This window comes from Ursus americanus, chromosome X (assembly GCF_024610735.1).
Source record: "Ursus americanus isolate L20-20 chromosome X, mUrsAme1.1.p, whole genome shotgun sequence".
Lineage (NCBI taxonomy): Eukaryota > Metazoa > Chordata > Mammalia > Carnivora > Ursidae > Ursus > Ursus americanus.
The window spans coordinates 121884391-121911536 of record NC_142164.1 but is presented as its reverse complement, the minus strand read 5'-3'; the positions used below and the strand labels follow the sequence as shown (position 1 = coordinate 121911536).

General features: G+C 53.8%; 1 protein-coding gene across 1 annotated transcript in view; it reads left to right on the top strand.

Annotated features, from left to right (window-relative positions):
* The window catches only part of IL3RA (interleukin 3 receptor subunit alpha), a 50991-nt gene extending 24417 nt beyond the window's left edge, over window positions 1–26574 (top strand). Inside the window, exons 13-25 of the mRNA XM_045813662.2 lie at window positions 523–709; window positions 5203–5347; window positions 7842–7942; window positions 12146–12264; window positions 15644–15764; window positions 16276–16408; window positions 16494–16669; window positions 20311–20426; window positions 22155–22181; window positions 23278–23389; window positions 24867–24972; window positions 25974–26055; window positions 26316–26574. Coding sequence (XP_045669618.2) covers window positions 523–709; window positions 5203–5347; window positions 7842–7942; window positions 12146–12264; window positions 15644–15764; window positions 16276–16408; window positions 16494–16669; window positions 20311–20426; window positions 22155–22181; window positions 23278–23389; window positions 24867–24972; window positions 25974–26055; window positions 26316–26390 — 1500 coding nt within the window. The 3' untranslated portion in view covers window positions 26391–26574. The remainder of the gene's footprint in view (window positions 1–522; window positions 710–5202; window positions 5348–7841; window positions 7943–12145; window positions 12265–15643; window positions 15765–16275; window positions 16409–16493; window positions 16670–20310; window positions 20427–22154; window positions 22182–23277; window positions 23390–24866; window positions 24973–25973; window positions 26056–26315) is intronic.
* Window positions 26575–27146: the final 572 nt, after the last annotated feature.

The window sequence follows — 27146 nt, the reverse complement described above, 5'->3', positions numbered from 1 at the left end:
AAAAAAATACAGGTAAATTTTTTTAAAAAATAGAGTTTATTTTCCTTGGGGAGCAGAAAGTTGCAGAAGGGGTTAGCATCTCCCCGATCCAGAGTGTTGGTGACACTAAACGCCGGCTTCCCCCGGGAGCAGCAACGGTGCAGCCCGAGGCCTCTGGGGGAGCATGGGCCTCCAGGAGAGTCTCTGCACAGAGCAGAGCGCAAGCCCCTGACGTGGGCCAGGTTGTCCCAGAGTAACCACCCGGCGATCTCAGAGCAAGGAGCACCCTCCCCTTTGGGGTGAAGGGCAGAGCGTTTGACGGTTCTGGTTTATCTGGGAAAGTTCACCAGGGAAGCCCCTTACCTCAGGAAAACCACGCAGACGAGGACTGGGGTCATGCTACCAGGCTCACCTGTTTGCAGGGCCAGGCCAACCTCAAAGCAGAAAGTGGCCCTAGAGCTCCCCAGGGACGCGTAGGGGTCCTGGAGGCTGGGTGTCTGCACGACCTTCGAGCTGACAAGGTGTCTCGGATGCACGTTTCAGCTCTGCCCCTGCCCCGGGCTCTCGGAGGAACAGGCCTGTGGATATTCCCCAGACCCCGGCACCAGGCACGTAAAGGACTCCTACCTGCTGGGTCCTGGGTCCTGCTACAGCTCGGAGACCCCAGAGCCCAGGACTCACCTGCTTCTCTCTGAGCTGCAGACCGTCACCCATGTGGGCACATTGAAGGGTGCGTTGTGGGGGTGGGGCGGCCATGAATCTGAGACCTCCCTTCCAGAGACGCCCTCATGGCTCCCCCTCACATCCTGCACCTGGCTCCACGACAGTCCTGCTCAGACCAGGCTGTCGACCCCCAAAATCGCAGGACTTGTTAATTTGGAGGCAGGCGTTGCAGAGAAAGGATGCATCGTCCGCAGGTAATCTGCAGGGAAGACTGGATAAAACACTCTTGCTCTCCCCAAGAAAGAGGGTCTGGAAATGCTTCTGAATATGAGGGGTGGGTGTCAGTTCTGAGACACAGTCCCTGTGAACAGGGTCTGGGGTTGCCTGGCAGGCGGGGCCTCCCCTCCCGCCCCCTGGACGGAGCAGGTGGACACAGAAGGGTCCGTGATGCGGGGCCACGGGTGACGGCTCAGATCTTGTCACTCCTCCCAGTTCTCCCCGCCCCACTGGAAACGCGTGCCTGGTCACAGCAGCGCCGGGCAGAAAGACAAAGCACTTCCTCCTACGTAAGCATATCGAAAACATTAATATGCAAGAATACACGGGCACATTGATATTAATTAATAAAAATTAGTAAGAAAATATATATCAACAAGTTAGTATTTATATAATAATTGACATTAAATAATGTCTACATTAATATAATGATGTAATGCATTAATGTGCATATGTGACATTATTATAATAATGTACTACATGTAATACCTAGTTTGTGTTATATAGGATACATTGTAACATAATACAATGCTATATAATATAATACAATACAATAATAGATAATATAACAATGTAATAATATATAACATAACATAATACAATGTTGGGATGTCTGCCAACTCCTTGGGCTCCTCAGGACCTACCTGCCCCCAACAGCCATGAGTCTAGAGCTGTCATTTGTCATCCCTGGGGACAGCATGTTCAAGGGTTTCTGAGAAGAACCAGCCCTGCCCTCCTCGCAGAGCATGCTGTGTCCCCAAAGGGCTCTGTGCACAGGTGCTCCTTGCTGGTGGAGAAGGACTACTCTGGGGTCCCATGTGCTGGGGGCTCCAGGCACAGGAGCTCCTTGCTGGTGGGGAAGGTCTACTCTGGGGTCCTATGTGCACAGGCTCCAGGCACAGGAGTTCCTTGCTGGTGGAGAAGGACTATTCTGGGGTCCCATGTGCTGGGGGCTCCAGGCACAGGGGCTCCTTGCTGGTGGAGAAGGACTACTCTGGGGTCCTATGTGCATAGGCTCCAGGCACAGGAGTTCCTTGCTGGTGGAGAAGGACTATTCTGGGGTCCCATGTGCTGGGGGCTCCAGGCACAGGGGCTCCTTGCTGGTGGAGAAGGACTACTCTGGGGTCCCCTATGTGCAGGGGCTCCGTGCACAGGAGCTCCTTGCTGGTGGAGAAGGACTACTCTGGGGTCCTGTGTGCTGGGGGCTCCAGGCACAGGGGCTCCTTGCTGGTGGAGAAGGACTACTCTGGGGTCCTATGTGCATAGGCTCCAGGCACAGGAGTTCCTTGCTGGTGGAGAAGGACTATTCTGGGGTCCCATGTGCTGGGGGCTCCAGGCACAGGGGCTCCTTGCTGGTGGAGAAGGACTACTCTGGGGTCCCCTATGTGCAGGGGCTCCGTGCACAGGAGCTCCTTGCTGGTGGAGAAGGACTACTCTGGGGTCCTGTGTGCTGGGGGCTCCAGGCACAGGGGCTCCTTGCTGGTGGAGAAGGACTACTCTGGGGTCCCCTATGTGCAGGGGCTCCGTGCACAGGAGCTCCTTGCTGGTGGAGAAGGACTACTCTGGGGTCCTGTGTGCTGGGGGCTCCAGGCACAGGGGCTCCTTGCTGGTGGAGAAGGACTACTCTGGGGTCCTATGTGCATAGGCTCCAGGCACAGGAGCTCCTTGCTGGTGGGGAAGGTCTACTCTGGGGTCCTATGTGCACAGGCTCCAGGCACAGGAGTTCCTTGCTGGTGGAGAAGGACTATTCTGGGGTCCCATGTGCTGGGGGCTCCAGGCACAGGGGCTCCTTGCTGGTGGAGAAGGACTACTCTGGGGTCCTATGTGCATAGGCTCCAGGCACAGGAGTTCCTTGCTGGTGGAGAAGGACTATTCTGGGGTCCCATGTGCTGGGGGCTCCAGGCACAGGGGCTCCTTGCTGGTGGAGAAGGACTACTCTGGGGTCCCCTATGTGCAGGGGCTCCGTGCACAGGAGCTCCTTGCTGGTGGAGAAGGACTACTCTGGGGTCCTGTGTGCTGGGGGCTCCAGGCACAGGGGCTCCTTGCTGGTGGAGAAGGACTACTCTGGGGTCCTATGTGCATAGGCTCCAGGCACAGGAGTTCCTTGCTGGTGGAGAAGGACTATTCTGGGGTCCCATGTGCTGGGGGCTCCAGGCACAGGGGCTCCTTGCTGGTGGAGAAGGACTACTCTGGGGTCCCCTATGTGCAGGGGCTCCGTGCACAGGAGCTCCTTGCTGGTGGAGAAGGACTACTCTGGGGTCCTGTGTGCTGGGGGCTCCAGGCACAGGGGCTCCTTGCTGGTGGAGAAGGACTACTCTGGGGTCCCCTATGTGCAGGGGCTCCGTGCACAGGAGCTCCTTGCTGGTGGAGAAGGACTACTCTGGGGTCCTGTGTGCTGGGGGCTCCAGGCACAGGGGCTCCTTGCTGGTGGAGAAGGACTACTCTGGGGTCCTATGTGCATAGGCTCCAGGCACAGGAGTTCCTTGCTGGTGGAGAAGGACTATTCTGGGGTCCCATGTGCTGGGGGCTCCAGGCACAGGGGCTCCTTGCTGGTGGAGAAGGACTACTCTGGGGTCCCCTATGTGCAGGGGCTCCGTGCACAGGAGCTCCTTGCTGGTGGAGAAGGACTACTCTGGGGTCCTATGTGCATAGGCTCCAGGCACAGGGGCTCCTTGCTGGTGGAGAAGGACTATTCTGGGTCTCCCCCACCACGCAGCTGTGTCTCCTGCCTCACCCACTTTCCCTTCCTGATTCCCGTCCTCTGTTCCTCTGTTCCCCCAGGTGCACTTCTTGCCCTTGGAGGGCTACATTCTCTGCTTACAATGGAAGCTCTCACCACCACCCTCATCCCAGGCCCCCCCTTGGTTGCTTTGTCCTGCTTTTCCACCTTCTGCAATCTGGAAGTGTTTGGTGTCTGGCCCTATGCTCACACAGGGGAGAGAACAGGTGTTGGGGAAGCACATTCCCAGGTTCCCAGTGACCCTGACAGTTGCCCATCCCAACCCTGTCCTTGGCTAGCCATTCTCTGCCCCTGGCCCTGGGCCACTCTGCTACCTCCCCTCCGTGCCCTAATCACCTGCAGCCAAGCACGTGCCTCATGGGGCCTCCTCAGGACCTGGCTTCAAATGCCCCCACCCAGATCTCTGCATCTTTTTAAAAATATATATAATTGTTTTTTTATTTGACAGAGAGCATGCGAGCACAAGCAGGGGTAGAGGGAGAGGGCGAAGCAGGCTCCCCGTGCAGTAAGGAGCCTGATGTGGGGCTCGATCCCAGGACCTTGGGATCATGATCTGAGCCAAAGGCAGATGCTTAGTGGACTGAGCCCCCCAGGCGCCCCCAGACCTCTCTGCACCTTAGCTCTGTGCACAGGACGTCTGGGTGCATGCTGCCCTGAAAAGCGGTCCAGTCTGGGGCTCCGAGGGGTGACACTGGCCGTCTTCTCCTCTGTGTCTGTGGGGCTGTCCCGTGGGGGAAGCCCATTCTGGACTCTGAGCCACGCGTGAGGGAGTCATTCCCCTCTGTCACGTGGCTTCTCCTCTCTGTCTCTGCGTGTCCTCCTCTGTCTCCTACAAGCACACCTGTCATTGCATTTAGGGCCACCCCGATCCCGGATGAGCTCATCTCAGATCCTTCACTTACTTGGGATTGCAAAGACCCTTTTCCAAAATAAAGTCCGTGCAGGTGGGGAGCTGGTGCGTTGTCACCGGCGTGAGTGGGGTGAAGACAAGGGGTCAGTCCCTGCCCCGGAAGGGGGTCCGTGCAGCAGGGGCTGAGCATGGGGCCATTGCAGCTGGAAATAAAGCTGGAGGTCACCTGCCGCTGGACGGGCTGCATTTGACCCTGGACAAAGCCCTCAGCGAGGACCCAGGGTCCTAACCAGGGACTGTCTCCGGTGGGGGGAGAGGGGGGCACGGGGGAGAGCGTTTGCCTGGGCCCTGGACGTAAGACGGCCGGGAGCCCTCCACCCAGCCACTGGTGTGTGTGGGTTATAATCAGCGATGCCAGGAAGTTGCCCAAGCCGGGCCTGGATGGCGAGCGGTAATTAGGATTATAACAAAGAGGAACACGCAAGGAGAAATGAGAACAGGAAAATAACAGTTTTGAAAGAAAAGGGGAGTCATTCCAGGGAAAGTACAGTGGCTGACCCTGGCTTCGAGAGAAGAGACACAGACACAGGCACGGGGTTCTCCACCTGGTCACCGACCCCCGCCCTCACCCCGAGCCTCATTGGGTCTGGGTTTTAGGGGTGGGGCCCCTGGCCGAGACCATAAAAACGCTGAGAAGGGACAGCCAGCTTTGTTTTCTCTTTGGGGACACTTCCTCCAGCACAGCTGGGAAGAAGACACAGACAGAGGAGTCTGGGGTCCGGATCCCCCCCCTCCCCAGGCCGGCTGCCTGTCCCACCGGGACCTTCACTGCTGCCCAGGTAAGACCCCTGAGCCCCGGGAGGGGCAAGAGGCATTGGAATGGGGCTCGCTCCAGCCGCGGTGCATCTCGCCTGGGCACTGGCCCCAGGGTCCGAAGGGTTTACGACATGTAAGGATGCTGTTGAGGGCGCCAGGAGCCGCCAGGGACAGCCAGGCCATGCGGGCGTGCTGACCGGCTGGACGTGCCGCGGCGCACAGAATCGAGCATGAACGTGGGCTTCCACCACCCCGTCCCCTTTCTTGACGTGGCTCTTGGAAAAGTGCAAGCGCGTGCACGAGACTCCAGTGCGGCGTCTTCCAGAGAAGGTCGGGTACGGGGCGGGCAGGGCGGCTCGTTCCCGGCGTGGAGCTGCTGGGGGCTCGGAGCGATCGTGAAGCGCAAATCCCTTACAGGTGCGCTATGCACCGTGCCCCAAATGTGCACGAAACGTGCTCCGTCCACGCAGGGGAATAGGATTCAGCCCCGAAAAGGAACGGAGCTCTGCCGCCTGGGCCCCACGGAAGGACCGTGAGGACACGACGGTCAGCGAGAGAAGCAGACGCATGAGGCCGCATCGTGCGTGATCCCACTTACTGGAAAACGTGCACAACGGGCAAAGGCACAGACAGAAAGTGGGTTCGTGGCTGTCCGGCCCTGGGGCGGGGAAGGGCGGTGACAGTTCATGCGGACGGGGTCTCTTTCAGCCGGATGGAACGTTCTGGAGCCGGACAGAGGTGAAGAATGCACCAGATGCCCCCTGAGATACATTTTATTTTTTTTAAACATTTTATTTATTTATTTAGGGGAGAGAGAGAAAGAGAGAGAGAGCATGAGCGGGGGGAGGGGCAGAGGGAGAAGCAGGCTCCCCGCTGAGCAAAGAGCGAAAAGCCTGACTTTTACGGGATGTGCATTTCACCTCAATAAAAAATTAATTAATAGATACATTTTTTAAAATGCAAATGACTGGGGGTCACCCCAGAACTCCCTCTGAGCGGGTCTTGTGAGGACCAAGGTCCTATAGGTGATGACTCCAGACGGGGACACTGAGGACCTTGGTTGGGGGAGCCCTCTCTAGGGTGAGCACCCCTCGCCCCTCCGCTGGGCTGGCCGTCAGCTCCATCCAAATGGGGGCTCCAGACCCCCAGACATTCGTGTCCACATCGGGACCCACCCTGTCTGAGCGTCTGCAGCCGAAAGCCAACTGTCTTCAGTAACTAACGACGAGTCCCAGGCCGTTCTGTTTAAAAATTCCGATCTCTTCCCCATCGTGGATTTCCTGCACTGACCTTTTATGAATATGGCCGATGGTGAATATGAGTTAGGGGGGCCCCCGGGAAACTTTGAGCCTCACGCCTCTCTGTCCTCACCTTCATCCCTGTATTACGATTCGAGTGCAAGACACCTGTTCCTGGGCGCCCCCCGCCGAAATGCAATTCTGGATGTCGCCGTTCCCCTCTCCTGGGAAGGGGTCCCTCGGGCGTGCTCCCCGGGTTGGGAAAAAGCACTTTCACTATCCGATTGTGCAAGAGTTCACATTTGCTGGAGATCGTTGTCAGCCCTGCTGTCGAGACGGGAAATCTCCTTGCAGCCCCAAGGCTGAACCGTGGGAGCGGGAGAGACCCCCGGTGGGGTCCATGTGGGGTCCCGTGATGGGGGCTGTGAATGCCCAGGACAAGAGAGGAGTCTGAAGTCCCAGCTTCTAAATCCTGGCTGAGATTGTCCAGATGGGATGGTGTGGAGGGGGCACGTTTTGTGGGCAAAAGTGAGGGGCACAGAGGGCTGGCCCCAGGCCACTAATGGTGTTTGCCGACGATGACACGGTGGGGAGGATTGGGGGCCCATCAGGAGACCTAGCTGCTGATGGTCCCGGTGGGGGCAGGAGGCTGGCTACGCAGGTGAGGGTCCTAGAGAGCCAGCCTGAGGAGGGGGGCTTCCTGGGGACCCTGAGAAGGTCCTGGGACCATGCGTAGTTCAGTTACCGTAACTCTGCCTGTTCAGGAAGTTCAATCTGTGTTCACTTTATATTTTTAATTACACTTCCTTCCAGTCCTTTGTCATGGTAGCGTTTCCTGGTACCATGTGTGGTGTGTGCTTTCCCGGTTGCTGCATGAGGCTGGAGCCAAGAGCATGTGCAGACCTCAGGGTGCAAGTCCGTAAAAGCAGGGTGACATACACACAGGGATACCCACAGAGGCACACACACGCGGGACATGCGTATGTGCGAGCACACCCACACACAGACATGCATATGCATGCACGTGACTGTGTGTGCATATATGCACGTGCACACGGCTGTTTGCAAATGCACGTGTAGGCACACACATGTCCATGAATGCACGCACGTGCACACGGCTGTTTGCAAATGCATGTGCAGGCACACGTGTGTCCATGAATGCACACACATGCACATACCCAGAGCCTTCTCTCTTGAAAGGAGCTCCATGCTCGCAAGCGGGAGTTTCCCAAAGTTCACCTTCCTCCCTCCCACACGCTAACTGTCCCTCCTCTTCCAGCACGTGGCCTCCCTGCCGTGGGAGCTGGATGGCTATGGCCTTGCTGTGGCTCGCGGTGTGTCTGACGTCGTCTGTCTCGGGTCTGCTGCAAACGGAGGAAGGTAGGACGAAAACCCATGTGCGGTGTGGGGGTGTGTCGAGGTGGTTCGTTGTTTAAACTCAAGGTCGAGGTCATTATAGATCCACCGGCGCCCGTAAGAGGTGGTACAGCGACGGCCCATGTGCCCCGTACCCCGCTCCCGCCAATGGGATCATCGTGCAACGCCGTCACGGTAAATCTCACAGCCGGGATACTGAGTGCGAAGGCTCGAGGTGCTGACCTTTCGATGTAGCTCGGATGCGAGGATCCGTCGCCCACCCTGGTCCTGAAATTGTGCGAAATTGTGTTTGACCTGTATCTCCCCTTCCTAGATGGGATCACAGGAAAGACGATGGGTGTGGCCTGACTTGTGTCCCCACCAAGGTCCTTCCTGGAAGCCCTCGCCCCCAGAACCCGTGAATATGACTGTGTTTGGGGACGGACTCTTTAGGGATGGAATTAAGTGGAGATGAGGCCATCAGGGTGGGGTCCTAATGCAGCAGGACCGGTGTCCTTATAGGAAGGGAACGTGTGGCCACAGACATGCACCCAAGAAGGCCACGTGCGGCAAAGTACGGTCTCCTTGCCCTCCATGTGGCTCATAACGATATTGCATCATGATGATGGGGAATAGGAGATCATTCCATGAAGGATAATGAGATTCCATGGTAACCAGAAGTGATGAAATGAGAAGATGTTGGTTACAATCCCCGAGCCATCGGTGGCCACTTTCGACTGTCGCCGTCCGATTGAGCTCAGGGGACAGCAGCAGCCGATGAACGTGCACCAGGGAATGTCCCGGGGAGCCAGTTGGCTGCTGGAGGGCGCGGGAACCCCAGGGAAGCCCATGCCCTCGACTCCAGTATGGAGCACAGAGCGTTGACTTAGCTGGGCTGCGGGCCCTGAGTGCGCCCAAGGCCACGAGGAAGATGGGGCTGCTAACGTCTCTGAAGGTCCACGCTGACCTGCAGGGGTGTCTGCATGGACCCCAACCGCCGTCAGGAATTTCCTGAGTCAGCAGGGGACCCGAGAGAGGGGCCAGCTGCGTGCTTTCCACGCGGGGTTCCCACGGCACACAGACGTGGGCTGAGCTCCAGGTCACAGGCATGATAGGCTCTGCAAGAGCTCTGGAGGGTGCCCACCTGGTGCTTGCAACAGTCCGGAGGATGTTAGCTGCGGTGACAGCCACAAGGTTGCATAACCCGTGAGATGTTGATTCCTTCCTCAAATAGGGGTGGAATTCAGATGTTTTGTGGGGGAGGGAGAGGAAGGTATTTCTCTTCTGAAGGCAGTTATTCGAGTCTGTGTGGGTGGACAGAACAAAATACCATAGTCTGGGGGCCTTAATTTATCCCTCCCAGCTCTGGAGACCAGATGTCTAAGATCCAGGTGGGGCAGGACCACTGAGATCCAGGCGTGGCGGGACCACTGAGATCCAGGCAGGGCAGAATCATCCTCCCTCCAGAAGCTCCAGGGAAGGGTCTTTCCTGCCTCTTCCAGCCTCTGGGGCTCCAGGTGTCTCTGGGCTGATGGCCGCATCCCTCCCATCACTGCCTCTGTCTTCACGTGGCTTCTTTTCCGTGTCTGTTTGTGTCCAAATGTCCCCTCCTGATAAGAACACCAGTCACATTGTGTTAGGGTCCACACTCTTTCAGGATGACCCCATCTTAGTTAATTACACCTGCAATGACCCCATTTCCAAATAAGGTCCCATTGTGAGGTCCTGGGTGTTGGGACTCCACAACGAATGTTGAGCGGTTACCGTGGGACTCACAACAGGTGGTTCTGTCCCAAATATTTTATTCCAAGATCCAAGGTCCTTCAGCTCCTCCAGGAGCGTTTATGGGTGAGAACTGGAAATACCACCATCTCTTCTGTCCAATTTTGTGGACTAGAACTCAGTCACACGGCCACACTCCACGCCCAGGAGGCTGGGAGATGCAGGAGGTCTGGGAAGGGCAGGGGCTTCAGCCACTTCTGAGCCTATCGCCCCCAGGACTGGGCGTTGTCTGGGCTCTTCTCCCGGTTCCTGCGTTTGATTTGCCTGTCTTGCCTCCGGGCAGAGGCTGCTGCCGCCTTTGCGGTCACTTCAGGCCTGAGGGTACTCTAGGATCGCTGACCACAGGTAGGAAGTGAGCTGCTTTCTAGGAGCAGAAGGCTGAAGGAGGCAGCTGACGCAATCTACAATTTTCACATTTTCCCTCCTAAGCTGGAAGCCCCCTAAAGCTTCAACTTTGGCCAAACTGCATTAAGAGGGGCCGTCGTTCCAGCACACGGTGGAATAGAAGTGTGGAAACCAGACGCCTTGCCTTGTTCTGGTCTTAAGGAGAAGTGGTTAGTCTTTCACCATCGAGTCTGAATTAGTTCAAAGACTTTCACAGATTTATCAGGAGTTTTCTTCCATTCCTAGTTTGCTGCGATTTCTTGATCCCAAATGGATGTTAAGTTTGGTTAATTTTTCTTTTCTGCTTCTATGGAGAAGATCATTCTTTTTCTTTCCTGTTAATGGGGGTGAATTGTGTTGATTGTTAAAGAAACCTTGCATTCCCAGAGTAAATCTCTTGGGTCATGAGGTATTACTAGGTTTATGTATTCCTGGATTTTATTTACTAATATTTTCTGAAGGGATTTTGTGTCTACGTTTATAAGGGGTGTTGGCCTCGAGTTTACTCTAAATATCTTTGATTTTGACATCGGGATAATGCTGGCCCCTTAAAATGAGTCAGAAAATATTTCCCGTCGACCTCCTTTCTATGCTGAACTTTTGTGCACATGATATTACTTTTTCCTTAAATATCTGATAATTTATATACACTTATATTATTTATAAAAATAAGGTTAAATATGATAAAATATGCTAACATTAATATTTACGATTTCATCCTTCCTGTCTGTTTTCACGATATTTAATGTTGTGTTGGCAGAACTGAGTGTAAATTTTGGACCGTAAGAATCTATTAAGAGAGGGACGCCTCGGGGGCTTAGTCTGTGAAGCATCTGCCTTCAGCCCAGGTCATGATGACCCCGGGGTCTTGAAATCGAGTCCCGCATCAGGCTCCCTGCCCAGCGGGGAGACTGCTTCTCCCTCTGCCTGCTGCTCCCCCCTCTTGTGCTCTCTCTCTCTCTTTCTCTCTCTCTGACAAATAAATGAATATCATCTTCAAAAAAAATCTATGAAAGGGTGTCGATCAATTATTGAACACTACATCTGAAAGTAAAGATGTACTATATGTTGGCTAGTTGAATTGAAATGAAATGAGGATCTATTAAGAATTAATTTTCAACTTATAAGAAATTTCCCTAAATGGATTATGAGGATGATGATGATGAAATGAGTTGTCCTTCTATGTTAGAAGAGAATAATGGCAGAAACCAAGGTGTTGATATGCTTTGGTCTTGTTCAGGAAACTAAGGTTGTTGATCTTGATAACTAATCACAGCACTTATGGTTTATAAACTCTGTGAACGTTTAGGAAAGTCACATCCTGTAAGTCCTTGAAGGGGGTCCGATAAAATCTCACCAAGTGTCTGGTGTCGCTTTACACACTTGAGTTATTGGCAAAACATGACTCCACAGCGCCTTGTACACCGTCAGGCAAGCCTTTGAGGAGATATGTTGAGCCCTGTGGTCTGCCACTAGAGACCCCTTCTCTCAGGAGCCCTGTGGCAGCAATGGGTGTGGTTTGACTACACTTCAAAACATAATCAGACGGACTCGGAGAGCTTTTCCAGCCGTGTCAGAATTGCTCCAAATGCCTGTGAACTGTGAAAGGCCATGAATGTCATTCGAATGACCGTGCCTTGTATTTCGAAAGTTGAGCACAAGAGTAAAAACATGCCTCTTTGATGGCCGTTGGCAACCCATTCCACAATCGCAGACTTTGACGGACGTATGTAAGCCAGAATTTGTTCTCACTTCTCGGGGAAAGTAATGTGGTCATAAAAGGTACATTTAACGGAAACGGGGATTGCACAACATGATCCAGTTCTTCCCAACTTTCGGTTTTTTGTTTTTCTTTTCCTTTATCACTGGGAGGGCGGGCTAATGAGACGAACAAGGCGCCGTTGACTGACGGCCTCTCCCAGCTCCCGGCAATTCCTTGTCCGTGTAGAATTCTGCTTCCCGAGGCTGTCAGTGAACTCAGGGGGAGAAGGAAATTCCCATGGCGATAAGGGTTCAAGCATCCGTAGTATTTCTTCTAACTCTGACCTCTAAACATTTCAGATCCCGATTCCCCGATTAAGAACCTAAGGATGGAGCCGGGAGAAAAGAGATTGACTTGGGACCTCCATGGAAATGTTTCTGAAATTATGTGTTTCATAAATTCAAAATTTATCACTAAGGTAAACCACTTTCCCTGTGCTTGGCACACGGAGGTTTCCGTGTCTTTCGGGGACTGAAGAGCCAGCAGAGCCCCAAGGTCAAGTCCGGCTCTCGCATCACTGATGTGGGGGGTCTACTCCGGGCTTGGGTGTGAAATGTGGGGTGAGAGTCTATTCTAGGCACCACAGCTCAGGGTTCACCATGTGTACGTGTCCAAGATGGTGCCCCTGGAGAGCGCTGGTGAGAAAGTGTGCTCAGGGATTGTACGTCAAGAGCCAAGCCCAGCTGAAAGCGAGTACTTACTTTTCCACCATTGCCCACCCCTGGCCCAAATCCTGTACCATGTCATCTTCCAAGGTTCAGAAGTCTCGAGAACTGTGACAGATCCCATGGGTGGGCCATGGTGAGCATACAAGATATTCAGAGCTCATAGTGTCTCATGAGGAAGAGGTACCTGTTAACTTCCTTGAGAGTAAATTTGGAGTCTTGAGATAATTCTAGATTTAATACAATACAGGTCACAACCTGGGCCCCCATAACAAATACCCTAGAGGACGTGGCTCAGACAACACACATTTATTTCCCATAGTCCTGGAGGCTGGGAGTCTAAGATCCAGGTGGGGCTGAGGCTGGGAGTCTGAGATCCAGGCGGGGCTGAGGCTGGTTCCTCCTGAGGCCTTTCTCCTGGGCATGTAGACACTATGTTCATTCTATGTCTCCATGTGGTCATCCCTCTGTGTGTGTCTGTGTCCTGATGTCCTCTTCTTATAAGGACCCCATTTCCTATGGGATCAGAGCCTACGCTACTGACTTCATTTTACCTTAATCCCCTCTTTAAAGACCCAAAGTCCAAATACAACCACTGTCTGGGCCCTGGGGGGTGAGGGTTTCATCACAGGAATTTTGGGGGACACAATCCAGTTCATGACAAGCTTCGGTGGGATTTCATTGGAGCTTGGCCAGTTGACTCTAAACTCTATCTGCAACAATGCAGGCTACAGAAGAACCAAGAAATGTTGATAAAGACCACTAGTGATCTGGAATTTGCCTTTCCATGATGTCTCCAAATGTGCTGAGACACTACGATTACCCAAAGTCTCAGATTGACAGGATGCATGGATAGATTAAAGAAATGGAACAATCTGGAAGCAGAAGGATGCGTTGATGGTGGGTGGGGGTGGGGTGGATTTTATATGCCACTAAGATGATATTTCAAATCGGTGGAGAAGATAGAGTGTTGCATGCATGGAGTCAGCACACTTTCCAAAATGCACTAAAATTAAGTTGAATTTCTACTTCACCACGCCCATGCACGTAAATTGCATGTAGGAGAGATCTTGATATTTTTTTCGGTATTGAAGACGTAGAAAGAATTGCTGAGGACTCTTTGAAGCCACTGGACCCTGTTGTCATTCTGTCATCTGCTGTTGGTTTTCCCTAAATGGAATTCATTTCTGTTTTGTTAATGGTCTTTGTGTGTTTGTCCAGTTTTCTCATGTATCTACGCTACTTGAACATTTCGCTCTTGGCCAAATGGGTAAATGTTGTGTTGAACCATTCAGTTTGGTGTGTTTGTCCTCAACAGAGATGGGTTCCCCTTTTTAGTGGGTGAGTCTCTTTCTCCCCTTTCAATGGTCTGCATACATGAGGACCCCCATCCTCCAGCTGCTGGCGGTCCTCAGAGGCAGCGCTCAGCACAGCTATGGCAGGTTTGGGAAAACAGCCGTCTATCCCACATTCTGCCGTTCTTCCTTTTAGGAACCCAAGTTCCTCGGAGAAAACACAGTGACTATGCTTACGAGCCTCACCTGAATTATCCAAGGAAGTTTTAGATCAGTGCTGAAAACCACACTAAAGCACATTTCCCCAGAGCCTCAGATGTGTTGTGTTAATTCGTGTTTAACAACCAGTCTGGTTGAATCTGTTGTAGATATGATTACCTAGGTAAAGGTTCTCTTCATTTATTAATTACAATTTCCACCAAGTGGGGGCGCTGGCTGGCTCAGTTGGTAGAGCGTGTGACCCTAGACGGCAGGGGCTCATGAGTTTGAGCTCCACCTTGGGTGTAGAGATGACTTAAAAATAAAATCTTAAAAAAAAATAATAACTTTCTGCTCATTAATCCATTCAGGGCTTCACACTGTTCTCTGTTTCTATTCATGTATTATACAATGCAGGTACGATGCTGGAATTCATCATGAGGTTGATGAATATTTTCCTTTCATTTTTATTCCGTGGGACTTTCGATTTTTGTTTTCTCTTTTTCCCAGCTTTTCCGTGCCAATCTCTTTTATCATCCGAGCCTCAGAAAAGGGTTTGATTTATTCCTAATGCAATTCATGAATGAAATATTCATTTATTTGTAAATGAATGTATTTATTTATTTGAAGCGGAATTATTATATACATATTTTTGTATAGTTTTTTTTTTAAGATTTTATTTATTTATTCGACAGAAATAGAGACAGCCAGCGAGAGAGGGAACACAAGCAGGGGGAGTGGGAGAGGAAGAAGCAGGCTCATAGCGGAGGAGCCTGATGTGGGGCTCGATCCCAGAACGCCGGGATCACGCCCTGAGCCTAAGGCAGACGCTTAACCTCTGTGCCACCCAGGCACCCCTATTTTTGTATAGTTTTAAAAAAATAATAAACTTCACTTTTTTCCAGAGCAGGGTGGGGTTCACAGGAAAATTGAGGGGAAGGTATAGAGATTTCCTATACGGCCCCCAACCCCCCGCCCCCACACATGCGCGGCTTCCCCGCTATGAGCCTCCCCACCAGATGGCACCGTCCTTACCACTGATGAACATTCTTGGACACATCATCCTCACCCAGACTGCGTAGTCTACCGAGGGGTCATTCTTGGTGTGTGTATTTAGTGACTTCTGAAAAACGGAGAATGATACATATTATACAGAACAATGCCACTGCCCTAAAAAAAAAAAATCCAGTGTCCCACCTGTTCACCTCTCCCTCCCTCTCCACCAACCAGTAATTCATACATCATCTCTGGTTTGTTGATCGTCACAAAATAAATTGCTGGGGTTTTGATGAAGATTGCATGGAATCTATAAAGCGAGTGCTTACTTTTCCACCATTGCCCACCCCTGGCCCAAATCCTGTACCATGTCATCTTCCAAGGTTCTTGGGAGACTTACGGTTTTGTTGCCATAGTTATCGTTGTTGTTGTTGTTAAATCTGAGTATCATCAGCATGACTCTATGTGTGTTCTCTCAACAATGAGTAAGTCCTGTACCATGTCATCTTCCAAGGTTCTCGGGAGACTTATGGTTTTGTTGCCATAGTTATCGTTGTTGTTGTTGTTAAATCTGAATATCATCAGCATGACTCTATGTGTGTTCTCTCAACAATGAGTAAGTGGTTCTCTCTTTCTCTGTCAGGCCATCAACAACAACCGTTACTGCCAGTTCCAAGTGCTTTCCTCATGTGAAGTGAAAAACTTCACCGTCTCCTTGACCAAAGGCCCACCGTTCTTGATGGGGATTCAGTATCCTCTGCAAGGTGAGGGGAACATGTTCATCTTTGGGTTTGGTTTGCTGTCCGTCATTGGTTGGTCTTTGGGATGCACAAACCGTGACTTTGAGCTTGGGTGGACCTGCAGTGAGTGGGGAAAAAAAAAAAAAGCCTACGACCATAGGGCATCACGTATGCAGGAGGATTTCCTTTGTGGGACCTTCGTGAGTTGAGGAAGTGTGCAAATGCAGAATAGGTGAGTGTTCGGTGGGAGTGAGGACGGACAGAAGGGAAGGGGGTGAGGCAAAAAAGGACCATCTGGGGGGCCCTTGGTGGATGAGACTGTCCTGTATCCTGAGCGTATGGGTGTAGACATCCGGTTGGAGATACTGCACAACCATGTTTTCCAGAGGTTATCATAGCGGGAAAATGGGTCAAGCCTCCACGGGATAGCTCTGTGTTTGTCCCTGAAACTGTGTGTGAATTCACAAGGACCCAGAAATCCTAACATCCCTCTTAAAGGGGATTTGCTTTTATTCCACCATCTTTGCAAGCTCAGAAGGAAACCCTGGGGCATCTGCACAACGTCTGGACTGCTGGGTGCATGACATGGACTTCCTGACGTGCAGCTGGGAGGTGGGCAGGGAGGCCCCCAGTGACATCCAGTATCGCCTGTACAGGCAGCACCTGTGGTAGGTGTGGCTGCGGGCGCGGCGGGACTCTCCTTGGGCACGTGGGGCTGCTGGGTCATTGCTGGGTGCTCTCTCCTTGCCGAAGGACCCGCAGGGAGCAGGAGTGTCCGCATTATGAAAGGGACGATTGGGGGAAACACGTCCGGTGTCATTTCAATGACGTCCCCAGATTGGAGAAACAGCTCCAGATTCTGGTGAGAGGCACCAGCCAACGTGCCACGATCCCCTGCTCGGACCGTACTGTCGAATTATCAGAAATTGGTGAGTACAGGTCGAGGACACGGCTCTCGGGTTGTGCCCTTGGCTCTGGGATGCTGGTGTCTGAGCTCAGGGGACCCCAACCAAATAACCCCCAGTGGCCAGCTGAAATGACACACTGATTTCTCACGGTTCTGGAGGCTGGAAGCCCGACCCCAAGGGGCTGGCAGATCTGGCTCCTGCTGAGGATTCCCCTTCCTGGCTTGCACATGGCAGCCTTCTCACTGAGACCTTACATGGGGGGCGAGGGAGAGAAGGAAAGCTCCGTTCTCTTCTGCTTACACGGACCCGAATCCCATCATGGGGGCTCCACCTTCATGACATCAGGTAACCCTAATTACCTCCCAGAGACTCACCTCCAAATGCCATCCCAGTGGGGGTCAGGGCTTGTGCATTTGGGCATGACATGCGTTCAGCTCCCAGCAGCGGCTATGAGTTCGTTGCATCTAAGTAAGGAACCCCGCTTGCTTCTGGAGCATTCCCATAACACACGGGACACATGGCTCCGTCATCAGTCTCGGGGAGGGGGGTGAAGGTGTCCTGCATTCATACGCCAACGGGTTTCTGGAACACAGACCCCATCATAGCAAAGCTGTGTCGCTATCCATTTCCTTAAACAGGACCCGTCCCCAAATTGTGACGGCTTTCAGCCTCTGGAAGCCTGGGCCTACCCCGGCTAGTGCACGTGGGGTAAGGAAGCACGTGCCCGGCTATGGGAATGGAGACGTGGTGCAGAAAGGAAAAAGGCAAAAGGCCTCTTGTTTGAAAAGCAGGGGGGCTCTCCCTTTGACTGTGGACGCCCATCTTTTGAAGTGACTTGCTGTGTTTTATTGGTACTGGTTGGACGCTGTTCCCTCAGACACAGGGCCCTCATTGGTACGTCCAGACCGTGTCCAAGGCCACCTGCAACTCAGTGCATGCTCCCACCCGGACCCCTGCGTCCTCACCCCAGCACCCAGCAGGGGTGGGAGGAGACAGTGGTCAGTGTGGTGGGGCAGTGGGTGTCTGAGAGCCTGGTGGGGAGGTGTCCAATGGGAACTGGGGGCTCCATGCCCCCAGTGCGTGCTCCATTATCCCACCAGGAACACAAGGTCAAAAATGCCTGTTGTCCCTCCAAAAGCTTGGCACTTGTGAATGCCACCTTATGGGGACATAGGGTCTTTGCACTTGTTATAGGGAGGCCCTAATCCGATATGGTGGTCCCCTTAGAAGAAAGGGAGGAGACCCAGAGGCCAACCCAAAGACAGATGCGAAAGCCGTGGGAGGTTGTAGGGGTGAGGAGTCTATAGCCCAGGAACACCAAGGATCACCAGCAGCCACCCAAAGTGGGAAAGGGGCCTGGAACACATTCTCCCTCTGAGCTTCCAGAAGGAACCAGCCCTGGGGACACCTGGATTTCAGATTTCTGGTCTCCAGAACTGTGAGAGGACATATTTCTATGGTTCAAGCCACCTGTTTGTGGTACCTTGTTGTGGTGGCTGCTGTGGGAAATGAATACAAGAACATTACAAGCAATTTCAACATGGCGCCAGGAGAGCATGGACCCAAGCCTGGGACCATGTGCAAGGACATCCGTCACACACAGCTCTGTGCTGGGGTGGGCCATGTTCAGGCCTGCAGGGTGGCTGCTGAAGAGGGTCATGGACGGTGCCCGTGGACACCAAGAGAATCGGGCCCTGGTGGTTTATTAGTTCCTAATTGTTGTCTTAAGAAATGATCCCAAACCGTGAGGCTTTAAGTACCAGAATTTATCCCCCAGCCCTGCAGATCAGAGTCTGAGATCCAGGCGGGGCAGGACCCCTGAGATCCAGGCGGGGCAGGACCCCTGAGATCCAGGCGGGGCAGGGCTGTGCTCCCTCCAGAAGCTCCAAGGGAGGGCCATTCTTCCCTCTTCCAGCTTCTGGGGCTCCAGGTATCCCTGGACTGGTGACCACATCCCTCCCATCTCTGCCTCTATCCTCACGTGGCTTCTCCTCTGTGTCTGTGTGTCTCCTCTTCTGGGTCTTATAAGCACACCTGTCATTGGATTTAGGGCCACCCTGATCTAGGAGGACATCATCTCAAGATCCTTCACTTACTATCCCTGCAGAGACCCTATTTTTAAACAAGATCCCATTCACAGGTGTTAAGGATTTGATACGGATGTACCATTTGGGGGTGACCATTCCCCTCACTGCAGAGCTCTTTAGAAAGTGACTCACATTTCACCCTGACCCTGGCCCTTCCTCCCACAAGGAGCCATAGGTCTACAAGGGGACCCTGCCTGTGGGTGTTATGTTGTGACTGGAGCCTTTCAGCCCAGAGGCAGGGAGGACATGAGCACTCTGCCCAAAGTTGGAGGGCCTGGTGGGTAACTCTGCTCCCTCGCCTGGGCTGGGTGGCTCCTAGCAGGCGGGTTCTGGGCTGTGTCCAGGGTTGTTCCCCAGCAGGACTGACCCACCTGCACTTTGGGGTGCCCCCGCATTACTGGCCTCACTGTCCGGCCCTGCCAATGGGTGCGTCTTCCCAAGCAGCCGCGTGCCCTGTCTCCTGCTTGTGAGAGGAGAAGGCCATTTGAGGGGAGCAGGTGGGGGTGTCCCACTGCAAAATGGCCACACATGGGCAGGGCCTGGATGGCTGCAGGGAGGAGGGAGGGGAGCTGGTTTTGAGACTATTTCAAGGGATGGAATCACGGATGGTTTCTGTGGGTGCTGCTGAGGTAGACGGGGGAGGGACTGAGGGAGGCTGGGGGCAGGGTGACGTCAAAGATGGAGAAGAGGAAAGGGAGGAGAGGAGGCAGAGGAGGGAGAGGGAGAGTGGGGAAGAAGAGCAAGAGGAAGGGGGAGAGGGGGAGGAGACCCAGAGCCGGGGACTGCTCTATAGTGAGCTTTCAGCCAGCCATGCAGGTGGACCGCCTGTGCAGGCAGGTGAAGACCCAGGGCTGGGCTCCCAGTAGATTCGGACGTGGTCACATAGGCAGCTGGTGAAGCCATGGAGTCAGAGCATGCTGAATGCCCAGAGGGAGGGCAGAGGGCAGAGTGCCCAAGCAGGGACGGCCAGAAGGGTCCCAGCGCCCAGAAGGGACGACAGGACATCCGGGGAGGAGCTGGCTGCAGCAGGCGGGGTCTCGGGGAGGCGAGGAGGCAGGGGCAGATGTTTCCGGGAGTGCAGCTGGCCGGCCAAGGGCACTGGAAATGGGACTGACCCTGTGCAGGGTGGGGAGCGAGCCAGGCTGCCAAGCACTGAGCAGACTGTCCGGTGGGAAGGAGGGAGTCCACATGTGCAGGAGGCTTCCCTCCTTCTGCCGGAGAACAGTGGAATTGCGGCCAAAGGGAAAGCATCAGGTGTAGACCTGGGGACTTTGGAGGCACAGACCTGAAGAGCGCCTTTCAGAAGGGTCTCAGGGTGGGTGAGGTCTCTCACAGGTTAGCATCTGAGCAGCTAGACCCAAGGCTAATTTAAGAGGATAGATATCTCAACATATTTAGTCATGCATCTATATTGATATTTGCCCATTCTTTCACCTTGGAATGACATTTTCCTCTCCGTCCCACCACCCTAAATTTCTAGGAAACCTGTTTTAAAGTATCTTCTGGGTAGGGGAGGGGACGTTCATTTGTTTTACTCATAGAAGTGTTGTTTTTGGTTTTTTTTCCCTGTCCTAGAGAAATTAAATCCACCCAATATCACTGGCACGTGTAATAAGTCATATTCGATGATGGAATGGAAAGTGTCAAGTCACTTCAATCGCAGATATGAGTATGAACTTCAAATACAAAAGGTAAATGCTTGTCCTGGCTGGCAAATCTAGATTTTCTAGAATCTGTACGGCAAGGTTTTGGAGGCAGATAAAACACACACACACACACACACACACAAATATGAATAAAAAAAATTTTAGTCTTTTAAAAATAAACACAAAAATGGAGTAAAAAATAATAGTGAAGTAAATTTTAAAATAAATAAAAACATAAATAGAAACTAAATCCCACATAAGAATAAAGAATGTTAACACAAAAAAACTGAAAAAAAAAATCATGTAACCTTTTGTGTGTGTGTGTGAAAATCATCAAAAGAAAATAAAGAAACCCTAAGAAAAAAATCAGCTTTAGCAAAAGTAACAATGTTGGCTATTCAAAAAACAGAGATAACATTGAAAAAGTAGGTCCCAGATGGAAGAAACCAGGTGCATATTTGTCTGTCAAAGGACTCCTGTTTGGGGTGGATAAGAAAGGCTTCCAAGTCAACACAAAGAAGACAAACAACTGTATGAAAAAAAACAAAGGGCAAGAAGTTGAAACAGCCACTTTCCCAAAGGCCACTTTCCCAAAGATGTATTCGTCCCCATAAACATATGAAAAGGTGCCAGAGAAATGCAGACCACAGGGAGAGCCCACTCCACACCCCCTTAGACTGGCTAAAATGACAAAGTCTGGCCACAGCAAGGCTGGATGAGGCTGTCACCCAGTGGATTGCCACACTTGCTTGTGACTCGCTGGTGGCCATTTAAAATGAAACACGTGGCTCCTTCTTCTCTGAGATGTCCCTCGTGGTTGAACATTCTCCGTATTGTAAGCCCCAGGATAAAATCATATCCTTTCAAGAAAAAACATAAGCCCACCAAAGTGGGGACTTGCGTGTTCATAGCAGCTGAGTTTGGGAACGACCCAAGAGAAGGGACAAACAAAATATATCCACACTCTGGAATACGGTCCCCCAGGGAAGGTCAGCCAGACTCAAGGTCCACCCTGGAGGATTTCATTTATATACCGAAGCATAGAACATGCAGAATGATCTATGGGGAGTGACACACGGGTGCTCTGGGTGTGTGTGGGGAAGAAGGCATGGCAGAGGGGCACAGGGAAATTTGGGGGTGACGGGAGCGCTATCGTGGTTTTAGGTACACAACGTTTCTCAACACGCAACAAATCCTGTGCTCTCAATGCGTGGTTTGCTCAAGCAAATTATGCCTGAACGGAGTTATCTCAAAAAATGATCAAATATGGGGACGCCCAGCGGGCTCAGTCGGTGGAGCATGTGACTCTTATTCTCAGGGTCCTGAGTTCAAGCCCCCCATTGGGCCTAGAGACTATAAATAAATACACTTAAAAAAATGTATGTCTATAAATTAAAAGAAAATGACAAAATGTTTTGAGCTGATTAGTATTTCATACTCAGTCGTTGACTTATGTGTATTATGCTGCTTTACTTCTTTGTAAATTTATTTATTATTTATATTCAACTAGTGATTAAACTTAATGTTTTTGTTTCCGTAAAACTGCTTAGAAGGATAAAGGTTATTAATTCTGTCTAAAAAAACAAAAGACCAGGTATATTTTAGTTAATCCCTCTTTTATATTCATAGTTATTTATGTATCATATTGATCATTTAGTTTTGATCACTTCTTATTTTGTACTCCGTTTCTGTATAACCCTAAAAGGGCTCAAACAAGGGCCTTCATCAGGGGACAGCAGCAGACACCCACCAATGTCCACTCTTGCTTTGTAGGGCAGCGATCCCGCCTACACAGAGAAGGTGAGTGTCCCTGAATGGGGCGTCACAAATTGCAGGCTGTGTGTTTTTCTTCCTGTCCGGGTGCTCCGAAGTGCCCGACTCTGCGTGTGGGCCCCGCTCACCCATCGGGCAATCTCCAGGAGTCCGTGAAGAGGGGAAACAGCTCTGTCCTCATGTGGCTTCTCCTCTGTGTCTGTGTCTCCTCTTCTGTCCCTTATAAGGACACCTGTCCTTGGACTTAGGGCCACCCTGATCTAGGATGGGCTCATCCTGAGTTCCTTCACGTAAGCACATCTGCAAACTCCCTACTTTCAAATGAAGGTCCCGACCACAGATTCTGGGGAGGGGACATATCTTTCTTGGGGAGCGGGGGGACGGAGGAGGAAGTCATCATGCAAGAGTCTTCAGGGCCCCATGCAGTGCACAACACCCAGTCATGACACCATAGTCTTGGCCTCGTTGGGGGCGTCCACGGATTCTTTACCTCCCAGTGATTGCAAAGAGCATTTTTGTTTGGACTCCAAGAGCCTGGGCTGAGAAGGGTAGGGGGCTCCAGGGCCTGGGCCCCTCTTCCCTGATAGAGGCTGGTCAGGGGTTTGCTCTCCTTGGGGCGGCTGTATTAGCTCCCCCGGTGGAGGGACGCTTGCCTTAACAAGGGTCGCAGAGTGGGGGTTTTAAAACACAGCTCTATTCCTTCTGGGTCCTGGAGACCAGATGTCCGAGATGCAGATGGGGCAGGACCTCGTTTCCCCTGGAGGCTCCAGGGAACGTGTGTTCCAGGCCTCTCTCTCTCTCAGCTTCTAGGGCTCCTTGGCGTGTGGCTGCAACCCTCCGTCATCACACGGTCGTCCCTCTGTGCGTGTGTGTGTTGTCAAATTCCCCCATTCTGTGAGCGTGCCGGTGCTAATGGGTTACAGCCCCCCTACCCCAGCTGACCTCTTCCTAACTGATTGCACCTGCTTCCACCCTGTTTCCAAAGGAGGCCAGCTTCTGAGGCCCTGCGGGGCGGGAACGCTCACGCACGCGTTTGGGGGAGGACCCACTCCACCCATGAGAGGGCCCCACTGTCTCCTCACCAACTGGCAGCGGCCTTTCCTTCTTTCCTTTTGAACCGCAGCTCCAGGAAAACTTCTTCAAGCTTTACAATCCCGGAAACTACATGGCGAGACTAAAGGTGAAAGGTTTCTTCCGCAACACCTGGAGCGAATGGAGTGCCCCCCAATACTTTGGTGAGTGTGCCCTGGACCTGGGGGGCACCACCCCTGGGCAAGGGAGCACGGACCCCTTGCGTGCTCAGATGTTCTGCCACCAGAGGCGCAGGGATCAAGCTCCACCCGCTTCTGTGTCCCCGTAGAGGGCTCTGAAGACAAGAGCTGACCCTGCACCTTGTGCTCAGCCCATGGGAGGGCAGACCCCCAGCTAGAGCCCCCATGGCTTGTTAATAACAATTCTGCCAGCAGGCACACGGGTTCCTCTTTTATCCAATATGGTCCCTGGGCCTGATGAGAAGGATTTCCCCCCAAATAAGAGCTGCCATTTCTCCCTGAACTGTTCTGAAACCAGACCCTCCTCCTGGGCTCCCCAAGAACGTCCTGTTTCGGAGGTAGCATGTAGGAAAATTGGTCACTCGGGTCCTGGGGCTGCGGCAATAAATGACCCCACGTGGTGGACGGGGCTTAAAAACACAGGAATCCATCCTCTCCCAGGTCTGGAGACTAGAGTCTGAGATCCAGGTGGGGCAGGGCCGTGCTCCCTCCTGAGGCTCCAGGGGAGGGTCCTTCCTGCCTCTTCCAGCTTCCGGGGCTCCAGGCGTCCCTGGCTGGTGGCCGTGTCCCTCCCATCTCTGCTTCTGTCCTCATGCGGCTTCTCCTCTGTGTGTTTCTGTGTTCAAATTTCCTCTCTTTATAAGGACACTAGTCATTGGATTAGGGCCCATCCTATTCCACTGGGACGTCACATTTACTTGATTACATTTGCAAAGACCCCCTGCCGTGGGCTCAAATGTGCCCCCCCAATTTATATATTAAAGTCCTCAACCCCAAGACCTCAGAACGGGACTGTCTTTGGAGATGGGGTCTTTAAAGACGTGGTTAAGGTGAAATGAGATTAGGGTGGGTCCTGATCCCGTAGGACTGGGGTCCTTGAAAGAAGAGGGCGTGAGAACACAGATACACACAGAGGGACGACCGCGTGAGGACACGGGGAGAACACGCGGTCTACAGGCCAAGGAGAGAGACCTCAGGTGCAACCAGCCTCGGTCCCGCCTGGATCCCTGGACAATGAAACCAGAAATATCTGTTGTTCCAATGAAACCAGAAATATCTGTTGTTCCAATCGCCCTGTCTGTGGGACTTGGTTGTGGCAGCCCCAGAAAGCTCACAGACGCCCCACAGGGCCCCGCTGTCGCCCCAGGGAGCCTGAGGTCTTTGCAGATCGGTGCGCCCGGTGCTCCCCCTACTGGCTGGGCTGCAGGGAAATGCTCACGGTCTAGGACTAGCGATCGGCCCTGACGGAGAGCTATAGGGCCTGCTGGGGGGCCTCGGTCTTCTGGCGGTGCGGCCTGTCCACTGCGCAAGTGGCCGCTGTCCCCTCCTGGACGCGCCCCAGTGCCTGCTGCCTCTCGGGGTCCCCTGGGGAAGCATTCGGGGCCGGGTGCAACCAGCACCCCTGGGACCTGCTCACGTGCCGGTCCGCCCTCCTCCGTAGTGTGCGACGTCGGGGAGGACGTGCAGCGCCGGGACTGGCTGTTGTCTGCGCTGGGCGTGCTGGCCACGCTGCTGGTCCTGGGGCTGGCGGTCGTGCTGTGCGGAAGGTGAGCGCGCAGCCCCATGACCTCGCCGGCCTCCCTGCAGGGCGCTGTCCCCGTCCCCACCCCACCCCCGCCGTGGCCGAGTGGGGGGTCTTACCTGCTGGACGGCAACACCACCAGGGCGCAGGCTGCTGCCGCAAGCGTCCCCACGGTCTTTCTGAGACATGAGCCTGTTCTGGGCCCTGCTGCCCGCGGAAATCCAGAAGCTGGTGACCCCACGCAGCGTCCTCAGGGCCCTCCTCCCTCCGTCCTCAGACCCTTAGCTCGAGTCCCGGGGCTGCAGCCAGGCTCACCCGCCTGTCCCCACGTGTCCCCGCTGTTCGGCGCTCACCCCTTGCCCAGATTCCCCATGCCCCGACATCCTTTAGGGGGTGACTCTGGGAGCCAGCCTCCTCGTCCTCCTCCTCCTTTCCCTCCCCTCCTCCTCCCCTCTCTTCCTCCCCCTCTTCCTCCTCCCTCTCCCCAGCAGGCAGCAGGCCAACGGCTGGCAATCCTGACCTTTCCCTCCTGATAGCAGCTCCTGCTCCTGGGGTGCCTCCCAAATGACCGGGTGCTGAACCCTGCCAGGCCCTGCCCTGGGGCCTTGGGGTCTGTCCCTGGGGGCTCTGGCTTCCCTCTGGCTTCACCCACGCCCCTCCCAGCCCCTCCAGGCTGAGCTGCCCTGCCCAGGGGCCCTGCTCAGGTAGGGGACGCTGGTCTATGTGGAAACCGCGGGGAGTGCCAGGTTCCACGGTGGGTGCCAGCAGCCCCAGGGCCGCCTCCAGTGTGACCAGGGTCTGTGGCAGGGGTCGGGGTGGGGTACATGGGCCCCGGCAGGACATGCAGCACTCTGCCCCTGCTGACCAGCATTCCTCATGGCTGTAGGACTTGGCCGTGGGGGCGGGCAGTGGAGACCAGCCCCCCAGACCCACCCAGGGACTGGGGCTGGAGTCCTCACTCCATCCCGGCATCCATAGGCCCCTGAGTTCTGGATTCAGAGCTTGTGGTTCTCTCTGTCCTTGGAGGTACTCGGTTTTGCAGAAACTCTTCCCTCCCATCCCTCACATGAAAGACCCCACCATTGACAATCTTCAGAGCAGCAAGTTGGTACGTCCTGGCTTCTGGTGGGGGGGTGGTTCGGGGACAGGGTGGCCACAGCCTCGCCCAGGGAGCAGGATCCTTGTGTGTGGGCCCTGGCGGGAGGCTGGGGAAAGCTCACCCCATGGCGCTCCTCCAGGCAGCCAAGGCCTGGAGCCCCAGCGACCCGCGTGCCCAGGACTGGCCAGGCCCCTGCGGCTTTCAGGGCGGTGGAGGGGTACGCTCGTTGGCGAGTCTGCAGCTCTGCCTGGCCCTGTCGTCCCCCGCAGGTGGCCTGGGAGGCCAGCAGAGCAAGCCGGGAGGACTGCTCGGTGGCGGAAGTGCAGGTTTTGGGAGAAACATGACGCAGGACCAGACCGCCTTCTCGGCATGGCCAGGTGCCTGCACAGCCTGGTTGCCCTTGGACCAACGGATGATTGTATGGGGGTTTGCGGAGGGAGAGGGACACCCCGTGCCCACTCCGTGGAGCTGCCACGATAAAGAACAGCTGTGTGGGCTCATTTTGTAAATAAACGCCATTTCCACCCAGGTCCTGGACTCGGGGGGTGGGATACAGCCCGTCACGCAGGGCACCCCCGGCCCCTCCCTCCAGCCTCCTGAAATGGGCCCCATCCAGATTGCTAACACGTCAGCTGTCCTGGCTGGTCCGAGTTTCTGCCTGGTTCTCTGACTCTGGTTTTCCTGCCGCCTTCTGTGTGACCGCCTGATGTGGAGAGGCCGCCCCCACCCCCACCTCCACCCCACCCCCACAGGAAGCCCAGGGGCCTGGCTGTCCCCACCACCGCCCCCCGCCCCAATGGCCTGAGTTGCACTGCCCACGTTGTGGGTTCCTGACATGGATCTGCACTGCACAGCCAGCTGTAAACCGTGGGCAAGGATGCAGACACGGACACAGCCGGCCTCTCATGAACCAGAGTCTCCCAGGGGCAGGGCTCCCCCAAAACACCGTGCTCGGCACCTTGACTCACGAAAGGGCCCCTTGCCCTTTGGAACATTTCGTGTAGGGCAGTAAGCAAACGCCCTACATTGCAGAACCAATCCCGCTCAAACCTACCCCAGCGTCACTGCAAAAAGACTATTCCCAGAATCCCTACGAGGCT